We start from the raw sequence: 18,552 nt of genomic DNA on the forward strand, positions 1-18,552 counted from the left end.
ACAAAATGAATCCAGATGCTGGCTTGTTTTCCAAAAGATGCTTCTCCAAGCTCAACTGAGGAGGAATTTTCTGGGCCACGAAGACATAGAAGGAACGAGGGAGGCAGTCTTAGGAAAAACCTGTGTTTAAGACTGGGAAGAACTAGCCAAAGTCATCCTGCCTCCCACCCACCTCAGCCTCTGGTCATTCTAAATGAAAAGTTCTTTGCCCTTCAAAGAAACATTCCTCCCTTGAGAGAATTTAGCTGTTAGGTTTCCTACCCTGGTATCCCTAAAAGGAATGGAGCCATTCTGGCTCCCATTTTTTCTCAGATTATAACCTTCTTTGCACTCTTCCTTTCACTCCATTTTCTCCCAACTTTTGTCTTTGGCCAAAGATGTTGAGAGGTTGCTCCCAACAACCAGACTCCCCAGGAAGAAACCCATTTTTTTGCAGACTGAGACAGAACCTGTAGGCATTTGGTAATTAATTGTATGGAATTGCCAGAGGATTCTAATTTGTATGCCTCAAAATCACTCCTATCTGTGCAGCCATTGAACCATTTAAAAAATATTTATTAAGCACCTACTATGTACCAGGTTGCATACTATGTAGTGGAGATACACTGTTGAACAAGAGAAACATAGTCAATACTTTTATGGTGGCTATAGCCAAATAATCACATGAATGAATATATAATTAGAGATCATGATGAGTTTCATAAAGGAAATGAACAGATTCCATTAATAGAGAAAACCAGGGCAGACTTCTTAGGGAAGACCTCTATACTTAAGTAGATTCCTGAAGGGTGAAAGGTCAGCTATGTGAAGAATGGGCAAAGAGGTTTCCAGGAAAAAAGAATACCTAGTGAGAAGACCCTGAGGTGGCAAAGAATTTGATGTGTTCAGAAACTGAAAAGAAGCCAGTAGGGCTATATTGTTCTAAACAGGCAAAAGAGTAGCATAAGAAGGGTGTGGCAAACAGAGGCCATAGAAAAGGAGTTTAGATGCCTTTTACTTAGGAAGCATCTACAGGGTTTGAAGCGGTGTGTTAAGAGCTGATTTGGACTTTTGCAATATCTAAATAGACCAGACTTAGAAGGGGGCAGCAGTGGCTATAGAGAGACCAGAAAGAAAACTAGTGCAGCAATTCAAGAGAGAGATAATGGTGGCTTGAGCTAGGTGATAGCGATGGAGATAGAGAGTGTTGATCAAATTCTGAAGGAATGGCTGTGAAGACTTACAGAGGGATCAGATGTGGAAGATAAGGAAAAGGAAGAGACAGGAGTCAAGAAACACTCTGAATTTCTGAGATTTCTGGCTTGAGTCATTGGAGAAATGATGGTGTCATGTACTGAGATAGAGGAGGCTGAGGGAGGCCTAGGCCTGGGCGGGGAGAATCAAGAGTTCAGTTTTGGACATGTTAATTTTGAGATTCCTATGAGACATAAGCAGAGATGTCAGAATAGATAGTTAGAATAGAGAAGTTTGGGGAGCTCACAGAAGAGGTATGCATAGAATGCAAATTTGGGACTTGTCTGCATGTAGATTGTATTTATTTGTTTTCTTGAAAGAGAGAGAGTGAGAGAGTGAGTGAGAGACTGGAAGGGGGAGAGATGAGAAGCATCAACTCCTAGTTGCATCACTTTAGTAGTCCATTGGTTGGTTCTCATACATGTCTTGAACGGGGTGGGGGGCTTAAGCCAAGCCAGCGCCCTTGGCTTCAAGCCAGTAAACCTTGGGATCATGTTGATGAGCCTGTACTCAAGCCAGTAACCTCGGGGTTTCAAACCTGGGTCCTCAGCATCCCAGGTCGATGCTCTATCCACTGTGCAACCACCAGTCAGTCAACATAGGTTGTATTTAAAACCAAGGGAGTGATGAGGTCACCTGGGAAAAAACAGTAGAGAAAAAAGAGAAGGTCTGGGACTGAGTTGGGAAGAACTGCAGTATCTAGTGATTAAGTAGAGGAGGAGAAGCCACAAAGAAGACTGAGAAAAACTGGGCAGAAAGGTAATTGTAGAATCAGGAGATAGTCACAGAATCCAAAGGAGGTGAACTGTCCAAGAAGGAGGGAGTTGTTAACTTTGTCTAAAGCCAGTGGTAAGAAGTTGAATACAATGAGGACTGAGAGGTGACCTTGAGGATCACTGGTGACCTTAACAGGAGGGACTCTGTAGAGCAGTAGATGTAGAAGCAGGATGTTAGTGGTTTGAAGAACAAGTTAAGAAATAAAGTGAAGAAAATGTGTGGGGAAAAAAACTTGAGCAATTTTGCTGTGAAGAGAAGCAGGACAATGGAGCAGTGTAAAGGGTGTGTGAAATGGAGGAAGGTGGTTTCTGTTTGTTTTCTTAAGGATAAGTGATTTCCATCAGCATGCTAGCACAATTCTGGACAGGTGAAGAGATTGATGATTTAGGGAAGAGGATGAATATTCAAATGAGCAAAGTCCTTGAGAAGATTGGAGGGGATGATACAAGTATAAATTAATAGCTCTGCTATTGATAAAAGTAAAGAAAGATCCTTCATTTCCATTTTAATAGGAGGGAAAAGGGAATTATGGATACAGATGCAGACAAGGTAGAATGTAAATTTGGTGATCAGATGAAGAAGCTCTCATTTGATGGTTCTTTTCTCAATAGCATATGGGAAAGGTCATTACCTGAGGTTGTTGAGACAAATTGGAAGGAGTGAGGAAGATCAAGGAGAGAAGAGTAGCTATGAAACAGTCATTTCAGAGAGTGAGAAATCAGTAGGCAGACAACATTGAGAGCCCATACCAGGTTTGAGACTGTGAATAAAATGAAAGCCATCTACCTTCTTGTGAGTTTGTTCTCCAGCTGGCTTCAGCTACTCAGATGCAGAAATGAAGAGTGCGTATAATTGAGTTAATCAAGGAGTGGGATTTGCAAGGCGAGTATAGCAGAGGAAAAGGAAGTAAGAGTGTTGAAGGTGTTTGCAAGAGAATGATCATAATGATAAATCAGGAGCTCTAAACTGGACATGAAAGGGAGTGAAGATAAGAAGGAAGATGAAGGAGAATAAGAAAGTGAATAATTAGGGGCAAGTACTTAGGGAAGGCATCTGTGGGGAGGTGACTTTTAAGCTGAGACCGAAAATATGAAAAATGGCTCTTCAAAGAATGGAGAAAGAGATTTACAGGAAAATGGAATACCGAGGGGAAAGTGAATATGTGATCATGATGTGTTCTGACTATTCTTGAAATGAGAGTCCTTGTGAAGGTAAACTGGTAGGACAGATGGGAAAGTAGAGTGGGATGTTGGCGAGGGAGATTGGGAGGTGGTGCAATAGCTGATGATGGCCCAAAGTTTAGATGTGACAATGGAGTGAGTGGCCGAGTGAAGTGGAGGAAGCAGTTGTTGGAGGCATTCTCATCACCATGTGGATGTTGAATTCACCAATGATGATATTAAAAGTTGGAGAAGGTATACCCATTTGAATGGCTATTACAAAAAAAGAAAATAGAAAAAATAGAAAACAATAACAAGTGTTGTTCAAAGATGTGGAGAAACATTGTGTTGTGGTTAAGAATGTAAAATGGGAGCCTGATCAGGCAGTGATGCAATGAATAAAGCATCAGCATGGGATGCAGAGGACCCAGGTTCAAAATCCCGAGGTTGCTATCTTGAGTGCAGGTTCATCTGGTTTGAGCAAAGCTCACCAGCTTGAGCATGAGGTCATCAACTTGAGTGTGCGATTATAGATATGACCCCATGGTTGCTGGCTTGAGCCCAAAGGCCATTGGCTTGAAACCCAAGGTCCCTGGCTTGAGTCCAAGGTTGCTAGCTTGAGCAAAGAGTCACTCATCCTGCTATAGCCCCCTAGTCAAGGCACATATAAGAAAGCAATCAATGAAGAATTGATGCTTCTCATCTTTCTCCCTTCTTGTTTGTCTGTCTCTGACTGTCTTTTTCTCTCTCTTAAAAAAAAAAGGATGTAAAATGGGCCTTGGTTGGATAGTTCAGTTGCTTAGAGCATTGTCTTGAAGTGCAGAGGTTGCCAGTTTGATCCCCAGTCAGGGCACATATGTGAACAGATGGATGTTTGTCTCTCTCTCCCTTCCTCTCTCTCTAAAATCAATAAAATAAACATTTAAAAATGTAAAATGGTGCTGCTACTATAGAAATTTTTATATACTGATTTATCAAAAAAAATGAAAATAGAACTACCTTATCATTGAGCAGTTCCATTTCTGGGTATATACTTAAAAGAGGTGAAAGCAGGAACTCAGACGGACTGTTTATACACCCATGTCAACATCAGCATTGTTCACAAGAGCTCAAAGGTAGAAACAACCCAAGTGCCCAGTGACAGATGAATAAAATATGGTAATATTCATATATACAATGGAATATTATTCTAGTTTTAAAAGGAAGGGGAATTCTGACACATGCTACAACATGGATGAACCTTGATAACATAGTTAGTGAAATAAACCAATCAGAATAAGACAAATATTGTATGTTTTACTTATACGAGGTTCTTAGGATAATCAAATTCATAGAGACAAAAAGTAAAGTGGTGGTTGCTAGGGGCTGCGTGGAGAGGAAGATGGGTACAGAGTTTCATTTCAGGAGATGAAAAAGTTCTGGTCATTGTGTAACAATGTGAATGTACTTAAAGCCAGTGAACTGTATACTTAAAATGGTTAAAATGGCAAATTTTATGTTATGAATATTTACCTCAATAAAATAAAAAAAGTTGGAATAGAGGGGAAAATCACATGTGACTAGGAATTAAAATTGTCAGTCAACATGGGGATTACCCAGGAAGTTGTAGGTAACAACAAGGAGAGGGAACCTAGAAACATAGAATTGAGTGGCAGGAATGTTCCTCAAAGAAGCAGATTTTTTTTTTTTCTGAAGGAAAAAGGAGTAATGACCTGGAGGAGTGAGGCATGGTGAGCAGGGGGTACACCTCCCCCAATCCTAAAGGGCTTGAGATTTGAGAGGGGGAAAAAAAAAACAGCTTCCATTTGAGAGGGCTGATGGAGAGGTGCTGTCATCAAGGAATAAACCAGACCTACATTAGGAAGGAAGGTGCAGAGCTCTTTCAGAGAATAAACTAAGGATACAGGGGAGTTTGCTGTTGACCGAGCATTTGAAAGAAAGAGAAGGGCGGCATTAGGATATGAACACACTACTGTTGAGAGGAGAGTCAGGGCTCTGTGGGTTGATTAGAGATGAGTAGACGCCTTTGTGATGGCAACTAAAATCACTAGGCATTTGAAGGCTTATGAGATAAGTCTGGCAGATGGGATAGTGGACATAGCAGCATGTAGAAAGTCTGTTCTGGGACTGGGGTCTCCAATATGTGCCTTCTGGTGTGGTGACTCAAGGGAAGCTGCCCTGACAGACAGCACTGAGGTGGCCCTCAGTTCACTTGCAGAAGAGCAGTCTGTTGAATCCTCCCACTGGGCCTACTCATTCCCTGCTGGGCAACTGTTCAGCACACAGGTACTTGAAAAAATCATGTAGAAAAACTGGCTCTGGCATTGGTCAGACCCAGGTTAACATGGTGGTTCCACCACAGTGTATACAGGTGTGTGTCCTGGAGCAAGGTACTAAGTACTCTCCTGAAAATCTCAGTTTCCTTATCTATAAAGTGACAATAAGACTGCCTACTCATGGGTTGTTGTGGGGCTGGAGTGATGCAATATGTGGACAGTACCTGGTGTACAGTGAGTCTTTAAGAAATGTTAGCTATTGTTTTCTGCACTGTGCTCAGCATCTTCCTTGCCATACACCCGGATGTTGCAAGTCCTCAGGCTGTCCTCCTGCTCATCAGACTTTTCAACAGGGCTAACTAGTGCCCTGTAGTCCATATTTTTCTACACTTTCCCCTAGTGCAACCTTACCTATCTTATTTCATATCCATTTAGAGCTCTCCATATTCTCTCCTGGGGTAAATCTGATTTAGCCAGTGAGTCCTCTACATGAATTTATGTGTCCTTTCTCCAAAATAATATTTGTGTTTTAATGAGGCCCTCAATGCCATAACCCAACGTTAATAAAAGTACCTCAGTCTCCCTACCTGACTGGCCCTCCCACTGTCTGAGAATAACACCCTTTTAGATCCTTATTTCTCGAAGTGTGGTCTGTTCACTAGCAGCAGGGTCATCACCCTGGAATTCATTAAAATCTCAGACCTTACTCCAGATCTGCTGCATCAGAATTATTCTAACAATATCCCCAGGTGATTCATAAGCATATTCAAGTTTGAGCAGCACTATTGGAATAAGGAGCAGCTAGCTGAAGTGAAGGCTCCTTCACAGGAATAAAGGTTTGTGTTCAATCTCCTTACAAGAGGGCTCCCAGAGCTGCTACTTCAGAGCCCCAGGGATGGGGCTTCCGTCCTTGCCACCAGGAGGAGATGGCATCTCTTGGGGTTCCAGCTGCCATGTTGGATCCCTGGAGCTTCTTGGAGAGTCAAGCTGTTGTGATTAGAATCAGAGGGCTAATTGGCCCCACATGGCTCCAAATCTTGCTGGTTGTGGGGGGAGTGACAAGACTCCCCAAGGAGCCAACCAAATGTAAAGAAAAAGGAGCCAAAAGCTGATGCTGATGCCTGGGAGTCTAAGCTGTTACATTTCTATTTTTCTGCCTGAAAGTGCAAGCGAGAAAGCATCAGCTCAGAACCAATCCATCTTTTTCTCAGTTCACTTGTCCTTTAGCCATGTTCTGCCTAGCAACAGTTGTCAGCGTGAACTCCAGCAGCCAGTCCCTCTTTGGAGAGTTTGGGGGAAGGGCTCGGTTTCGCCCACAGAGGAACTGGCATTAGGCCATCCACAGGGAGCTAGGTTGGGTCAGGGAAAGAGCTGCCTGGAAAACCAGGGGACGGAGTGAATTGTGGAGCTGGCTCTTAGAAGCAGACTTGATGGAGGAAGGAACTGGGTGGGTTGTGTAAAGTCGGTGAAGTTTATCTTCAATTCAGCTCACTTTCTCTGCTCCTCTGACCACCACAAATAATGCCACCAGTAGTGTTGCCATGTCTGAATCTGCATGACACGTTTAACCTTCCAAAGTGCTCCCGTGGCCATGATCTCATTTTATTCTCCCAACAACTCTGAGTGAATGGGATCAGAGACAGGTTAATTAGGATGTGGGCTGGCCATCCAGTCCTAGCCAAGACGTAGAGTACTGCTGGCCACGGGGCTGGGCCAGCCCTGTAATGGAGACTCAATAGCCAGTGTCCAGGCCGCTGAGTGGGTATAGGTGGGGGTGCTAGGATTGTGAGCCCTTTCTGAGAGATTTGGCTCCAGCTGGGCTGCTGATGTGTTTCACCTCCATGGGTCATTTTTTCCTAACCTACCTTGGGGGCTGGGATGGAGGAGGAACAGTCACCTCGCCTATTTGGCAAGACAGAGACTGTAAGTAGATAATGAATGTGGAAGCACCCTTTCTCAGATGAGGTAATGGGTATAAGAATGAAAAGAGCCACATGGCTATAAAGTGTCATTATCATTAGGCAGAAGAAAAAGGCTAGGCCTTTCCCTGGGTCACTGACTAGAGAGGGCAAGCCCAGCACACGATGAGGGGATAGATACCTTTTGGGGCCTTCGGTTGTAAGGGGACGGAATGAAAGCATTATGTGCTTTGGAATAAACAAAAGAAGAAAATAGTAGGTCCCAGGAACAATGCTAGGGTGGGTGAGAGGTATCATAGGTTTTGGCTGCTTCATAATTTTGTTCAGGGTTGCTCTGTTTGAAGGGATCGGGAGCCAAACATTTTTCAAAGTCATATTGCTTATTTCCCCCAGGAGGGAAGTCATGTGACCTGTGGACAGCTGAACTCCTGTCATCCGTCACTGCTTGCCTTCAGTGTCACTCTCAAGTCTCTAGGCACTTAGCAAATTTCAGCGGTACTGAGCTGCAGACACAGAAAGATGCAAACCCCAGGAGGGAAGGGACCAATTTCCATTTACATTGTAAAATAGCCTTCTGGTCTGTCAATGGAGGTGTTTCTTCTCTGACCACAGATGCCTAGGAAGGCCCAGGCAATTTAAAGAAAGGATGTTTGCAGAATTTGAAGAGGACCTAGTTAGGGAGTTTGTCCAGCTCAATTAGGGACAACCCAAGGACAAATGTGCTCCAGTCACACCTGGAGACATGTTTGCTATGGCTGTGGGAAAAACATCTGGGGTCCCTGTGGGAAGATGAGGGCCACCCATGCACAAAGCTTGGCTTCTTGTCTGTCTTCCTTTCACTTCCCTGCCCTGGCCATTTTAGCATGGTACCAGCCTGTTCCATGGGGCCCTCTCCAGTTACTCCATTCCCTTCCCTGAGTACAAAACTTGGACCTTAATGCTGGACTTCATATACTATTCTCAGTTACCACTCTAATTCTCTTGTTCAGTGTATACTTGTCTCCTCCCCACACACATACACACACAAGACTAGAAGCTCTTTGATGGCTGAGATCTTTAACTTCTCTTGTGTCCCCTGGAGCTCTGACTGTCTGAGTAGGCATTCGATAAATACTTGTTGATGGATTAACATGAGTCCAAACAGTAAAGTAGAGCACTTGTGTCACAGAAGGCTCTTACCTGGCTGGTTCCTCTAGCTCCAGGAGTATCTATTTTCGGCAATATTGGTGGCGCCTGAAGGCTCAGTGAAGACTGAAGTCTCTCCAGTTTCAGAAAAAGAGAAAGATGACAAACCGTGTCTGCAGGAAGCCGGGGCCCGGAGGTCAGGACAGTGTACCGAGAGCTTCTACACGTGCCTGTATCTTCCTCACCGATGTCCCTGCTCCCCGTCCCACAGGCTGCACAGCCTGACAGGCTCTCACCTTCCAGCCTGCACTGGCTTGTGTCTGTGTCGGAAATGAGCTGGTGTCATCCCAATAAGGTTGGATGACAAGAGGCAAAGGGCTCATTTCATAAGCGGCCCCGCTTGGCAGCACTGTACCCTCTGGTGTGAGGTAGACGGCAGCTGCAGGAAGATGTTCTCTGGCTCCCTTCAAGGCCAAGCTCCTGCATGCCACCAGGAGTAGAAACGAGAGAGGCACCAGGCTCAAGCCACCTTTGCTGAACCCCTCTCCTGGGAGGGTATCTATCCAGGACACCGGGCAGCCATGTTCCAGCTTCTGAGTGACTTCCCATTAAAAAGTGACCATTTATCTTACCAATATGGGAGGGAAGGAGCCAGTTTCTGAATTTACCTTCAAGAGGCTTGACCTCATTCCAGCAGCCCTTCTGGCTCCCTAAGGGGTGCAGACAAGCCCCAAGCCAGTTTGTGTGCAACTAGAGTTGGTATGGCTGGATTCAAATCAGCCATACCAACTTTCTTCATTCCCAAGTTCTTTTATGAGGGACAAGCTTAGGACTATGAATTTCTCTTTTATACAATTACTCTAAATCTTCCCCTCAATAAGTCCTAGAGATCTTCTCTAATTACCAAATATGTGTCCTGATAAACAATGTAATTGCTTGGAAACCATTTGCTGCTGAAGAATTTGGTATTCTTAGCTAGTCAACAATCACTGTCATAGTGTCAGATCCTTCTACTTCTTTTACAAACTTTATACTAGTCTGATTAATTATTAGCTCCTGGACCTCTGTATCTTGTTCAGAGGGCTCTGCATGGAATCTTAATATTTGAGGATACACACACTGAGGTTAGCAGAAAACTCATCTATTAGGCCAGAAGGCCAGAGGGTACAGTGCTGCCAAGTCGGGGAGCTCATGCTCTAGGTCTCTTGGCTGTGGTCCCCTTCTTCCCCTTCTGCCTGCCCTGGCTTGTCCATTGGCCATTCACTCCTCTTTTTACATCCTTCTCTACGCCTGTCATGCAGTGCCCTCACCCCTCAGGGCTTTTGATTCAAACACTTTGCTCAAACCCATCTTTGCTTGAAGTATGCCTCACCATAGCTTTTGCTGTGAAACCTTTATGAAGTCCTTGTACAATTCCTAAGCTTCAGTAATTTCAGTTGTGGGAATCAAAGTGTCATCTGTAATCCCTCCCAGATACTGGGGCAGCAGTATTTCTTCTCCCAGATCATCTGGTGTTCGGATCTCTTGGCTGTCACAGGACACGGCTCCCCTTCCTGACCAGAGAAGAGATTTTCCAGTTGTCCTATTAACTGAAATGAGTTGGCATTATGGACAATTGTATAAGACAATGGTCCTCAATATTAGTCCATTTGATTATATATGCCATCTAAATAGTTTATTGTTATATATAACATAAGCCTTAAGGGATATTAAAGTTTAAAATCACTCAAGGATTTCATGAAGGTGTTCCACATTCTGAAACAACTTCACAGTCCTTCCCTACCTACTTGCCTATTTTTTAGGCCATTCTCTCAAAGTTTTAGTTTCTCTTAGTGAGATATTAGCCAATTCAGTGAGTAGTACCAATTAACCTTCAGAATAACACACTTCCATTTAGGTTCCTTCTAGAGTTCCAATATCCTGAGGAAAGAAGTGACTCTAATGTCAGGCTTTGTGGCACTAGTGTTCTCTGTTGGCTCTGGCTCTGTAGACAGGTGACTTCTCCTTTCTAGACTCCTCTTTCTCCAATCTGAAATAGGAGGTCATTGCCTCTGCTGGTTCTAGAGGATGCAGGAACCTAAGTGTGTGACTGCTGGGTGCCATGGCCAGCACCCTAATTGGTGTCCCTCACAGCTGCTTCCGAGGTTTAGTTGCCTTTGCGTCTTGTTTGCTCCCATGTTCCCCTTCCTTTAGTCATGTGATGCAGGAAGAGAGCACAAATGATATGGAATGTGAGCAGCTGCCAGCAGAGACACTGCGACAAGTGACCATTCACCGAGATCCTATATATGGCTTTGGCTTCGTGGCCGGCAGTGAAAGGCCTGTGGTGGTGCGATCTGTGAGGCCAGGTAGGTGTTTCTCAGGGTGCCTCCCTGGCCCTGGCTCTTATCCCTCAACATCCACACATCTACCCAAAGAGCAGAGCTCCTGAATATACTGGGTTGCCAAGGAACTCATGAAGAATGCCCGCCAATCACTGTGTGAGGGAGTTGGTCTTTTAAGACTGATTGACACAAACCTTCCAGGGGCCCTAGGCAGAGGCTGCAGCTGATGGCTTAGTAGGGTCTGGGCCTTAATAAAGCTTCTTATTTACATAGAACCTTCATAGAAGAGCCATACCATCTTGGATGAAAATTAATTTCAATTTAACAAGTATTTCTAGATTGCCTACTCTAAGCTCAGCAAGGTTGTAGGAAGTACATGACACAGTTTCTGTCCCTAAGTATTGAACCATCCTGCTGTGGAGACCGGTATACACTCATGAACCAGGTTAGTCATTGAAGACTGGAATCACAGTACAGACCACAGGTGGGAGAGGAGAGGAGAAGAGAATGAAATCTCTGAATGCCATAGTGGTAATAACAACAGCTACCATTGATTAAGCATCTACTATATACTTTACATAATCTCATTTAATCCTGTCAGCCAAGCCTGCAAGGTAAGTAATATCATTCTCATTTTATAAATAAGGAAACTGAGACGGAGAGGAAGAAAAATGAGTTTTCCAGGGTCACTCCACTAGAAAGCAGCAGAGGCAGAATTTGCACTTGGGCCTGTCTGATACCAAGCAGAAGAAGCAAGGCTTGAATGGGGTTGTGTGGGATGAAACAAGCAAAAGCCTCACCTGAACTGTGAAACATGCCATCATGAATGAGACAGGAAAACGCCTAAGCACTGTTTTGTTCCAAATATGCTAGGCATTGACAGAAAAGACAGACAGAAAGCAGCTTTATTCATGACTTGCTGGGCCTGAGGCTTTAGATATTTACAACAGTTTCTCGCTCAGCCAGGAGGAGCAGCCAGCGTACAAACTGGTCTAGCAGAAATTTGATGAATTTTGCAATCATCAAAGGAAAAGGAAAAGATCTTTGTGAGCTTTCTCTGTAACTAGAGGGCACAGAGAGAAAAGAAAAAATCAGTACAGGAGTTCATGGCTAACCTACGGCTCCGGAGTCAGTCACACAGTTCGGCAAAAGGTTTTTGAATCTGATCAGAAATCAAATGTGTTCTGGTTAAGAGGAACCAGATATGATATAATAACTGATCACTAGGAGCCTCTTCTTTCACTTCAAAGGAGACAGAACTGAAAGGGCCAAAGGAAGCCCCCAGATTCCAGTGGTATAATGAAGAAGGCTTGAGGAGTGGCGAGAAGGAAAGCCACAGGTGAGAGCTACAGAAGCCGTGGTGTTGGCAGACCCAACCCAATGAAGATTCGGGCTGATCCACATAGCTGCTTCTGGCCCAAGTGGTTCCCAAATGCAGACACTTGTTTGGTTCTGTATTTGAGAACATAAGTAAAGACAAGATGCCAACAACCCATTTTGTGAAAGCAGTAGATTAATACTACCTACCACTTCCATCAGAGAGTTGAGCTCTATCAGGACCGTTTCTATTAAAAGGAAGGAAGGGAGAAAGGGAGGGAGGGAAAATGTAGAGTGGCATCCACCTAAAATATTGGCACTTGTGGCAGAGGTCCATAAAAGGAATTAAATGAATTGAAGAAATTGTGCCTTGGAGGATATAACTAATATTTATAAAATTCTTACCAACATCAATCAACTGTTTTAAGCACTATACATTCATCATCGCATTTATCCTCCCAATAGTCTTTTGATGTGTAGTCCAGGTATTTTCCCATTTTACAGATGAGGAAAGAGACTCAGAGAGATTAAATGTCTGGTCCGAGGTCACACAACTAGTGAATGGCAGTTAGGATTAGAATCCAGTTCTGGCTGGCTGCGAAGAGTGGGCTCTTCACCACCACAGTCTCTGCTCCTGAGGTCACTTTGCTGTCGGGGAGCTTGGCCGAGTGGGCTGAGTGAGGGCCATTGCAGGGAGAGTAGTGAACTTGCTGGCTGAGCGGGCACAGCACCCTCAGAACACAGGACCCATGCTCCACAGCCATTGAGCTGTGTGCTCAACTGACGTAGCTGCCTGTTTTTTGTTTATGCTTTTGGAATTTGCAGAACACACTTTTTTGTAGAGAGAAGAAGCAGTTGGGATCTGGCTCTTAAAGTGGACACAAACAAGACTCCAAGCTGGTTTGAGATGGGAAGATGTCATTAAACATTTCTTTTGGGCTTGAGTGAGGCTGGGTCTGACTTCTCATTCTCCTGAATCTCTGAAAAGCTTTTCTCCAAGATTTTTGTTAAACATCAAGGGCAGCACTCTCTGTGCCCCTCTACCCCCACCCTTGACTTCATCCAAGAAAGAACAACCCTCAAACAGGTCTGTTTTTTTAACCTCAACAATAAAAATGGGAATGAGAGAAAGAAGTTTCCAACTGTCCATGATTTAGGGTCTGTACCTTTCCCCCCTCATTTATTACAGTGGAGTATCCCTCAGAGTTGAAAGAAAATAAACCCTTTGGGTTTTTAGTCAATCCCCTTGTCTCCAGGCAAATGAATGCTTAAATCATTCCAGAGCAGTGAGTCTGAATAATGTTCAAGTAAGAAGATTCCTCTCATCACCTGTGCCACCTCCTGTAGTATGGAAGTCATTCTTTGTGCCTGAGCAGATGCCTCCTGGTGAAGTAAAAGCCTGTGTTCTGCTTTAGAACCAAGCCAGAAGAGCACTTATTAACCTCGTCTGAGGCCTTCACTACCATTCCAGTCTTAACCAAAGGAGGTCCACTTCATTCTCTTTCTTTAGTTTTCTGCCCTTCATCTGCCACAAGCAACAGTGGCACAGAGCTCAAACAGCACCCTCCAGCACCAGCACCACTCAGCCTATACCATCTCCTGCAGGCTTTAGCGCCCACTTCAGCTTCCTCAGCTTCCTCAGACACTGGTGACCTCCTCCTACTTGCACTTTCCCAGCAGTGGCCCCAAGCCCTCATGCCTCTTTCCTCTCCTCTGCAGGAGGCCCCTCTGAGGACAAGCTCCTGACTGGTGACCAGATTGTGGCTATTAATGAGGAGGATGTGAGTGAAGTCCCCAGAGAGAGGTTCATAGAACTCATCAGGTAACAGCGGCCTTCTGGGCCTTGGCAGGAGCTGAACACTAACCCGTCCCCTGTCCCACCAGTGGCAGAGGGCTACCATGATCCTCCCTGGCACTGAGAGGAGTCCTTGCAAGAAAAGCTTCCCTAGCCAGAGCTCCTGGTTACCCAGGATTTAATGGCCCATCCCTTCTGGGACCACAGGGTCCCTCACACACTCTGGCTTAGCCTTCTCCAGTGATGTGAGCAGACACAAAGTACAGCCTCCTGCCAGAGTTTGCCTTACATGCCTCACGTTCCTCACACCCTCTACCTCATTACTCACCCACACTCCTTGGTTTTTTACTAACTGTACAGTGGGACAGACCAAGTAACCAATGAGACCCCAAATATACCATTAAAAAACATTCTGAGATAAGCAGTGTGAGCGAGACATTGTTTTCACCTCTCCACACCCACCCCGAAAAAACCAAGAAGAAGAAAATCCAAATCCCTGGCCAGTGGTTTGAGGAACGAACCTGCCATTGTGAATTTTACTCGGAGTATGTGTGATCCCTTCATGCCCTCCCCATATGGGGGCAATGGGGACAAGTGAGAAAGAGGAGAGTATTAGGAGACCACCACCATCTGCACATAGGAGTAATCACATTGACTTTTCCCCTTCCTTACACTATACATAATACAAACCGTACATAACATATACACCACACACACTCACACACACACACACCATGCCATCACATAGCACTCACACACCGCATGCACACTGCACACACACGCTGTGTACACCATATACCTTTCCACCATATACCACAGACAATACACATACACCATACCACCAGCTAATACACACATAACACACCCATCACACAAACCTTGTACAACACACACTCATAACGTGCCACCGCATACCGCACACCATGCACTACACACACGCAAACACCATGCATACTCCCCTATCTCATACTCCCACCACACACACACACACACACACACACACACACACACACACACACCAACCACATACCCCCTTGAATAGATTTGTTGATAAGGAATAAGTGGACAAAGGTGAAGCTTTTACATTCCATGGGTTAAACTCAGTTTGGGGGACCTTGGCTATTTCCTCTCAAATGGAACTATGTTCTCTCTTTCTCACTCCCTTTCTCTGCCTTATGTACTCTATTCTGTTTCTCTCTCTATCTCCTTCAACCCCTCTTTGTTCAGAGTGTTTTTATCCCACACATCTTCCTTGTTTTCTCAAAGCCCACCTGACCCCAAACCCCCTACCTCCCTTTCAAAAGCAATCTTAGTGTTCTATGGAATAGCACCTTCTTGCTAACTCTGGAGAGGTTTGGAATGCTCCCTCTTGAAGTCTAGAGCAGACCTTTCTTGACATGTTCCCTCTCCAGCTCAATATCTTGGAATGTGTCTGATCCCTACTGACCTTTAATTTGTCTCTTCTCTAAGTTCAGTATGTCCATTGTATTTTCCCCGCCCTCGACCCTTCTCCTTCTATCATCACACCAGTAAGAGATGAGTTCTTTCAACCCCATCAGGACGTGTTGGAGTTCTTTCAGCCCGTCCTCTTAGAATTCTTTGCCTCACTTCCAGTGGAAATCTTTGTACCTTAGAACAAGGTAGCCCAATTTTGTGAGGGAATCCAGAGCTCCTGTAGGGTCAAAATAGAGCTTGTTTATTTGATAACCTTAGGGACTGGTGGATCATTCATTCACTCATTCATTCATTCAGCAAATGTTTATTATTTTCTAAATAACAGGCACTGTTCTAAAGCACAGGATATACAGCATTGAATAAGACAGACAAAATGCAGTACATGATAAGCAATAAACATAAGTAACTGTATGGTATACTAGAAGTTGATGAATGTTATTGAAGATTAGAAAGTGGATCAGGATAAAGTGGGTCAGAATAAAGAGGACCAGGAATACCGAGCACAGGAGTACAGGATGGAACTTTAAATAGCATGGCCAGTGTTGGCTTCATTGAGAAGGTGATATTTGAAGAAATACTTGAAAGAAGTGAGGATTTTGAGAAAGAGAAGAGCCAGGGCAAAGGCCCTAAGGCAAGAGTGTGTCTGGCATGTTTAGGGAACAGGAAAGAAGCCAGTGAATGGAGTGGGACAAGGAATGGGGAAAGTTGAGCCACTATAAAGGCTTTGGCTTTGTGAGGGGACATAGCAGGGGCCAGAGCAATCAAATCACATAATATAACTTATACTATGTCCCTGCCCTTTTCAAGAGACAATTTTTTCCTTGGAGTTTTCCCTGGAACACAACTCCTTCCTTTTCCTAGGAACCTCCCAGACCTTGGCGCTGATTCATTCCGGAACTTTGCCTCACTGAATATATGTAATGTTCCAAGTCCTTAAGCAGGGGGCCTTGACCTTCTTTGAATACCCAGAACCAAGGGCATTTTGACTCTGTTTCTTGAATACATTTGTTCCCAGAAACATTTGAAAAAGGCCAGCAAGGAGAAGAGACTCTCCTTCAAGGCAAACTCTTTCCAGTACTTTTAGTTCTTTTAAAAGATTATGTATTCCTGGGAGAAAATGCTCATACCTCACAGCCTGTTTGATCATTGGCATAATTCTTGCTGGAAGAGTTTCAAATTTTTCATACTTTTGAATATTTGCTATCTGGAGAGTCTTGGCTTCCATCTGTAGCTCCCTAACTCTCATATTTTTTTTTTTTGGTCCTGCAATTAAAACAAATCCGCTGAGTATGAGTCATGATGACCAAATGACCTCTTTTGGGTTTTTCCTTTGAATTCCCCCTCTTGCTAAAATACCAAATTGCCAATAATCATAGTACATGGTTCCCAAGACTGATTATGTGCCCTTTGAGTTTCATAATTCAGGCTTTTAATTTTCCTTGAGAATTTTCTAAGTCTACAAATAAAATTGCTCCTAAGTTTTGGAAATTTCTACAGAAAGAATGTGAGATGGACTAAAAAAAGGAGACCTAAAAATTGAAAACCTTGACAACCTCAAGGATAATGGTAATACCATTTCAGATGCCTGTGTGAACCTATATAGATGGTTTACTTAACGTCAGTTGCCACAAATGATGGGAAGTGAGGCAGCCATACAGATACTCAGATTGCCCTCTGTCCTATTCATATACCTGAATGCAGCCCAGGGGGATATTCTGGTGTTGCTTCTTGTGCTAGATGAATACCTAGTGCATGATACACTACTTTCCTGTTCCCTCTTCTCTCTGTAGGAGCGCTAAGGAATTCATCGTTCTTACAGTTCTGCACACTCATCAGGTGAGTGAGCCTCTTTGCCATCCACCCTTCCTTCTGAGATGAGAGGACTCCATATTTGAAAGTGATAGTGATGGAAGAGAGGGTGGGAGAAGAGACTAGAACCAATATTTTGTGAGCTGAGGATTTAGGAGTGAACCTAAAACATACCTTCTGAACATCTTGTCTACTCTCACGTCCAAGGCTTGAGAATTTTGAAGAGCTATACAGTGCTTTCTGCCCTGTGCCTTCTGCTTTACCTCATGTAAGCTGACCATTGCCAAAGTTGCAGGCATATTTTCTACCTCTTCTTTTCTGTGCCCCAACAAAATTTACCTTTCCAGTGTTTAATTACTATAAAGTCCTTGCAGACAGTGGGTGGTAATCTTATTCACTCATTCATACAGGTATTTACCAAATGGTCTGCAATGTATGAAACCCAGCACTGTGTGTGGGGAATTTAACATAAAGTTTGCGGAGGTACAGTTCAACAAAAAGGTTGAATGTGTCCTGGTTCAGTCACTAATTGGTTGTGCGACCACTTAAAAGGTCAGTTCCTTTTTCTGAACCTGTTTCTGTATCCATAAATTGAGGGTTTGGAGTAGAACAGTGTTTCCCAAACTTGCCTGATCATATAGTCAGCAGGGCTATTTAAATTAAAAGTGAAAATTCCCAGGCTCCTCTCCTTTAGATTTGGATTAAGAAGGCCCAGTGTCCATTACTAGGTTACCTCACTATGGTAATTTTAACTCAAATGCACAAATCCAGGTGTAAAATTTCCATGTGCAAAACTCAGAGCATTCCTTTTACCTCCAGTCTGGTTGTCCCTTCACAGTGTCCCCACCACTCCCCTATACCACAGTACTTAGTTATCTTCCACCCCCTCCCTTAGCCACAGGAGAGGTCACATCTCTTGGGGATGGAGAACATGAAATCAGGAGAAGCTTCACAGAAGAGAACGCACCTGAGCTAAACCTTTAAGGTAGGGGCAGGATTTCCCAGACAAAGATGGAAGGAAAGATTTTCCAAAGAGAAATGACATTTCTGTGCAAAGCCAGGCACAATGCACAGATGCAAGTCAGGAGGATAAGGTTCAATTCAAACTCTGGCATCTCCCCTTGACCACCAGCTCTCTTCTGTGTCAATGTGAACCTCTCACATACACATTCATGCAAAACTATTACCTCCCTCCCTCCTTTTTTCTCCTCCCTACCTCTAACTTGTACCCTGGCAGCCAGGCCTTTCTCTCCATCACAATTCTCCGTCTCTGAGCAGGGAAGCTCCACCCCTCAGTGGGTGTTACCAATAGGCCCCTCCCTCCCCACCTTCCCAGAGCTTATGCAGTTGTTTATTGGGTAG

General features: G+C 44.1%; 1 protein-coding gene across 1 annotated transcript in view; it reads left to right on the plus strand.

Annotated features, from left to right (window-relative positions):
• FRMPD3 (FERM and PDZ domain containing 3) overlaps positions 1–18,552 on the plus strand; it is a 137,424-nt gene that overhangs the window by 58,398 nt on the left and 60,474 nt on the right. The window contains exons 3-5 of the mRNA XM_066356097.1: positions 10,684–10,838; positions 13,851–13,953; positions 17,172–17,217. Coding sequence (XP_066212194.1) covers positions 10,691–10,838; positions 13,851–13,953; positions 17,172–17,217 — 297 coding nt within the window. The 5' untranslated portion in view covers positions 10,684–10,690. The remainder of the gene's footprint in view (positions 1–10,683; positions 10,839–13,850; positions 13,954–17,171; positions 17,218–18,552) is intronic.

This window comes from Saccopteryx leptura, chromosome X, assembly GCF_036850995.1.
Source record: "Saccopteryx leptura isolate mSacLep1 chromosome X, mSacLep1_pri_phased_curated, whole genome shotgun sequence".
NCBI lineage: Eukaryota > Metazoa > Chordata > Mammalia > Chiroptera > Emballonuridae > Saccopteryx > Saccopteryx leptura.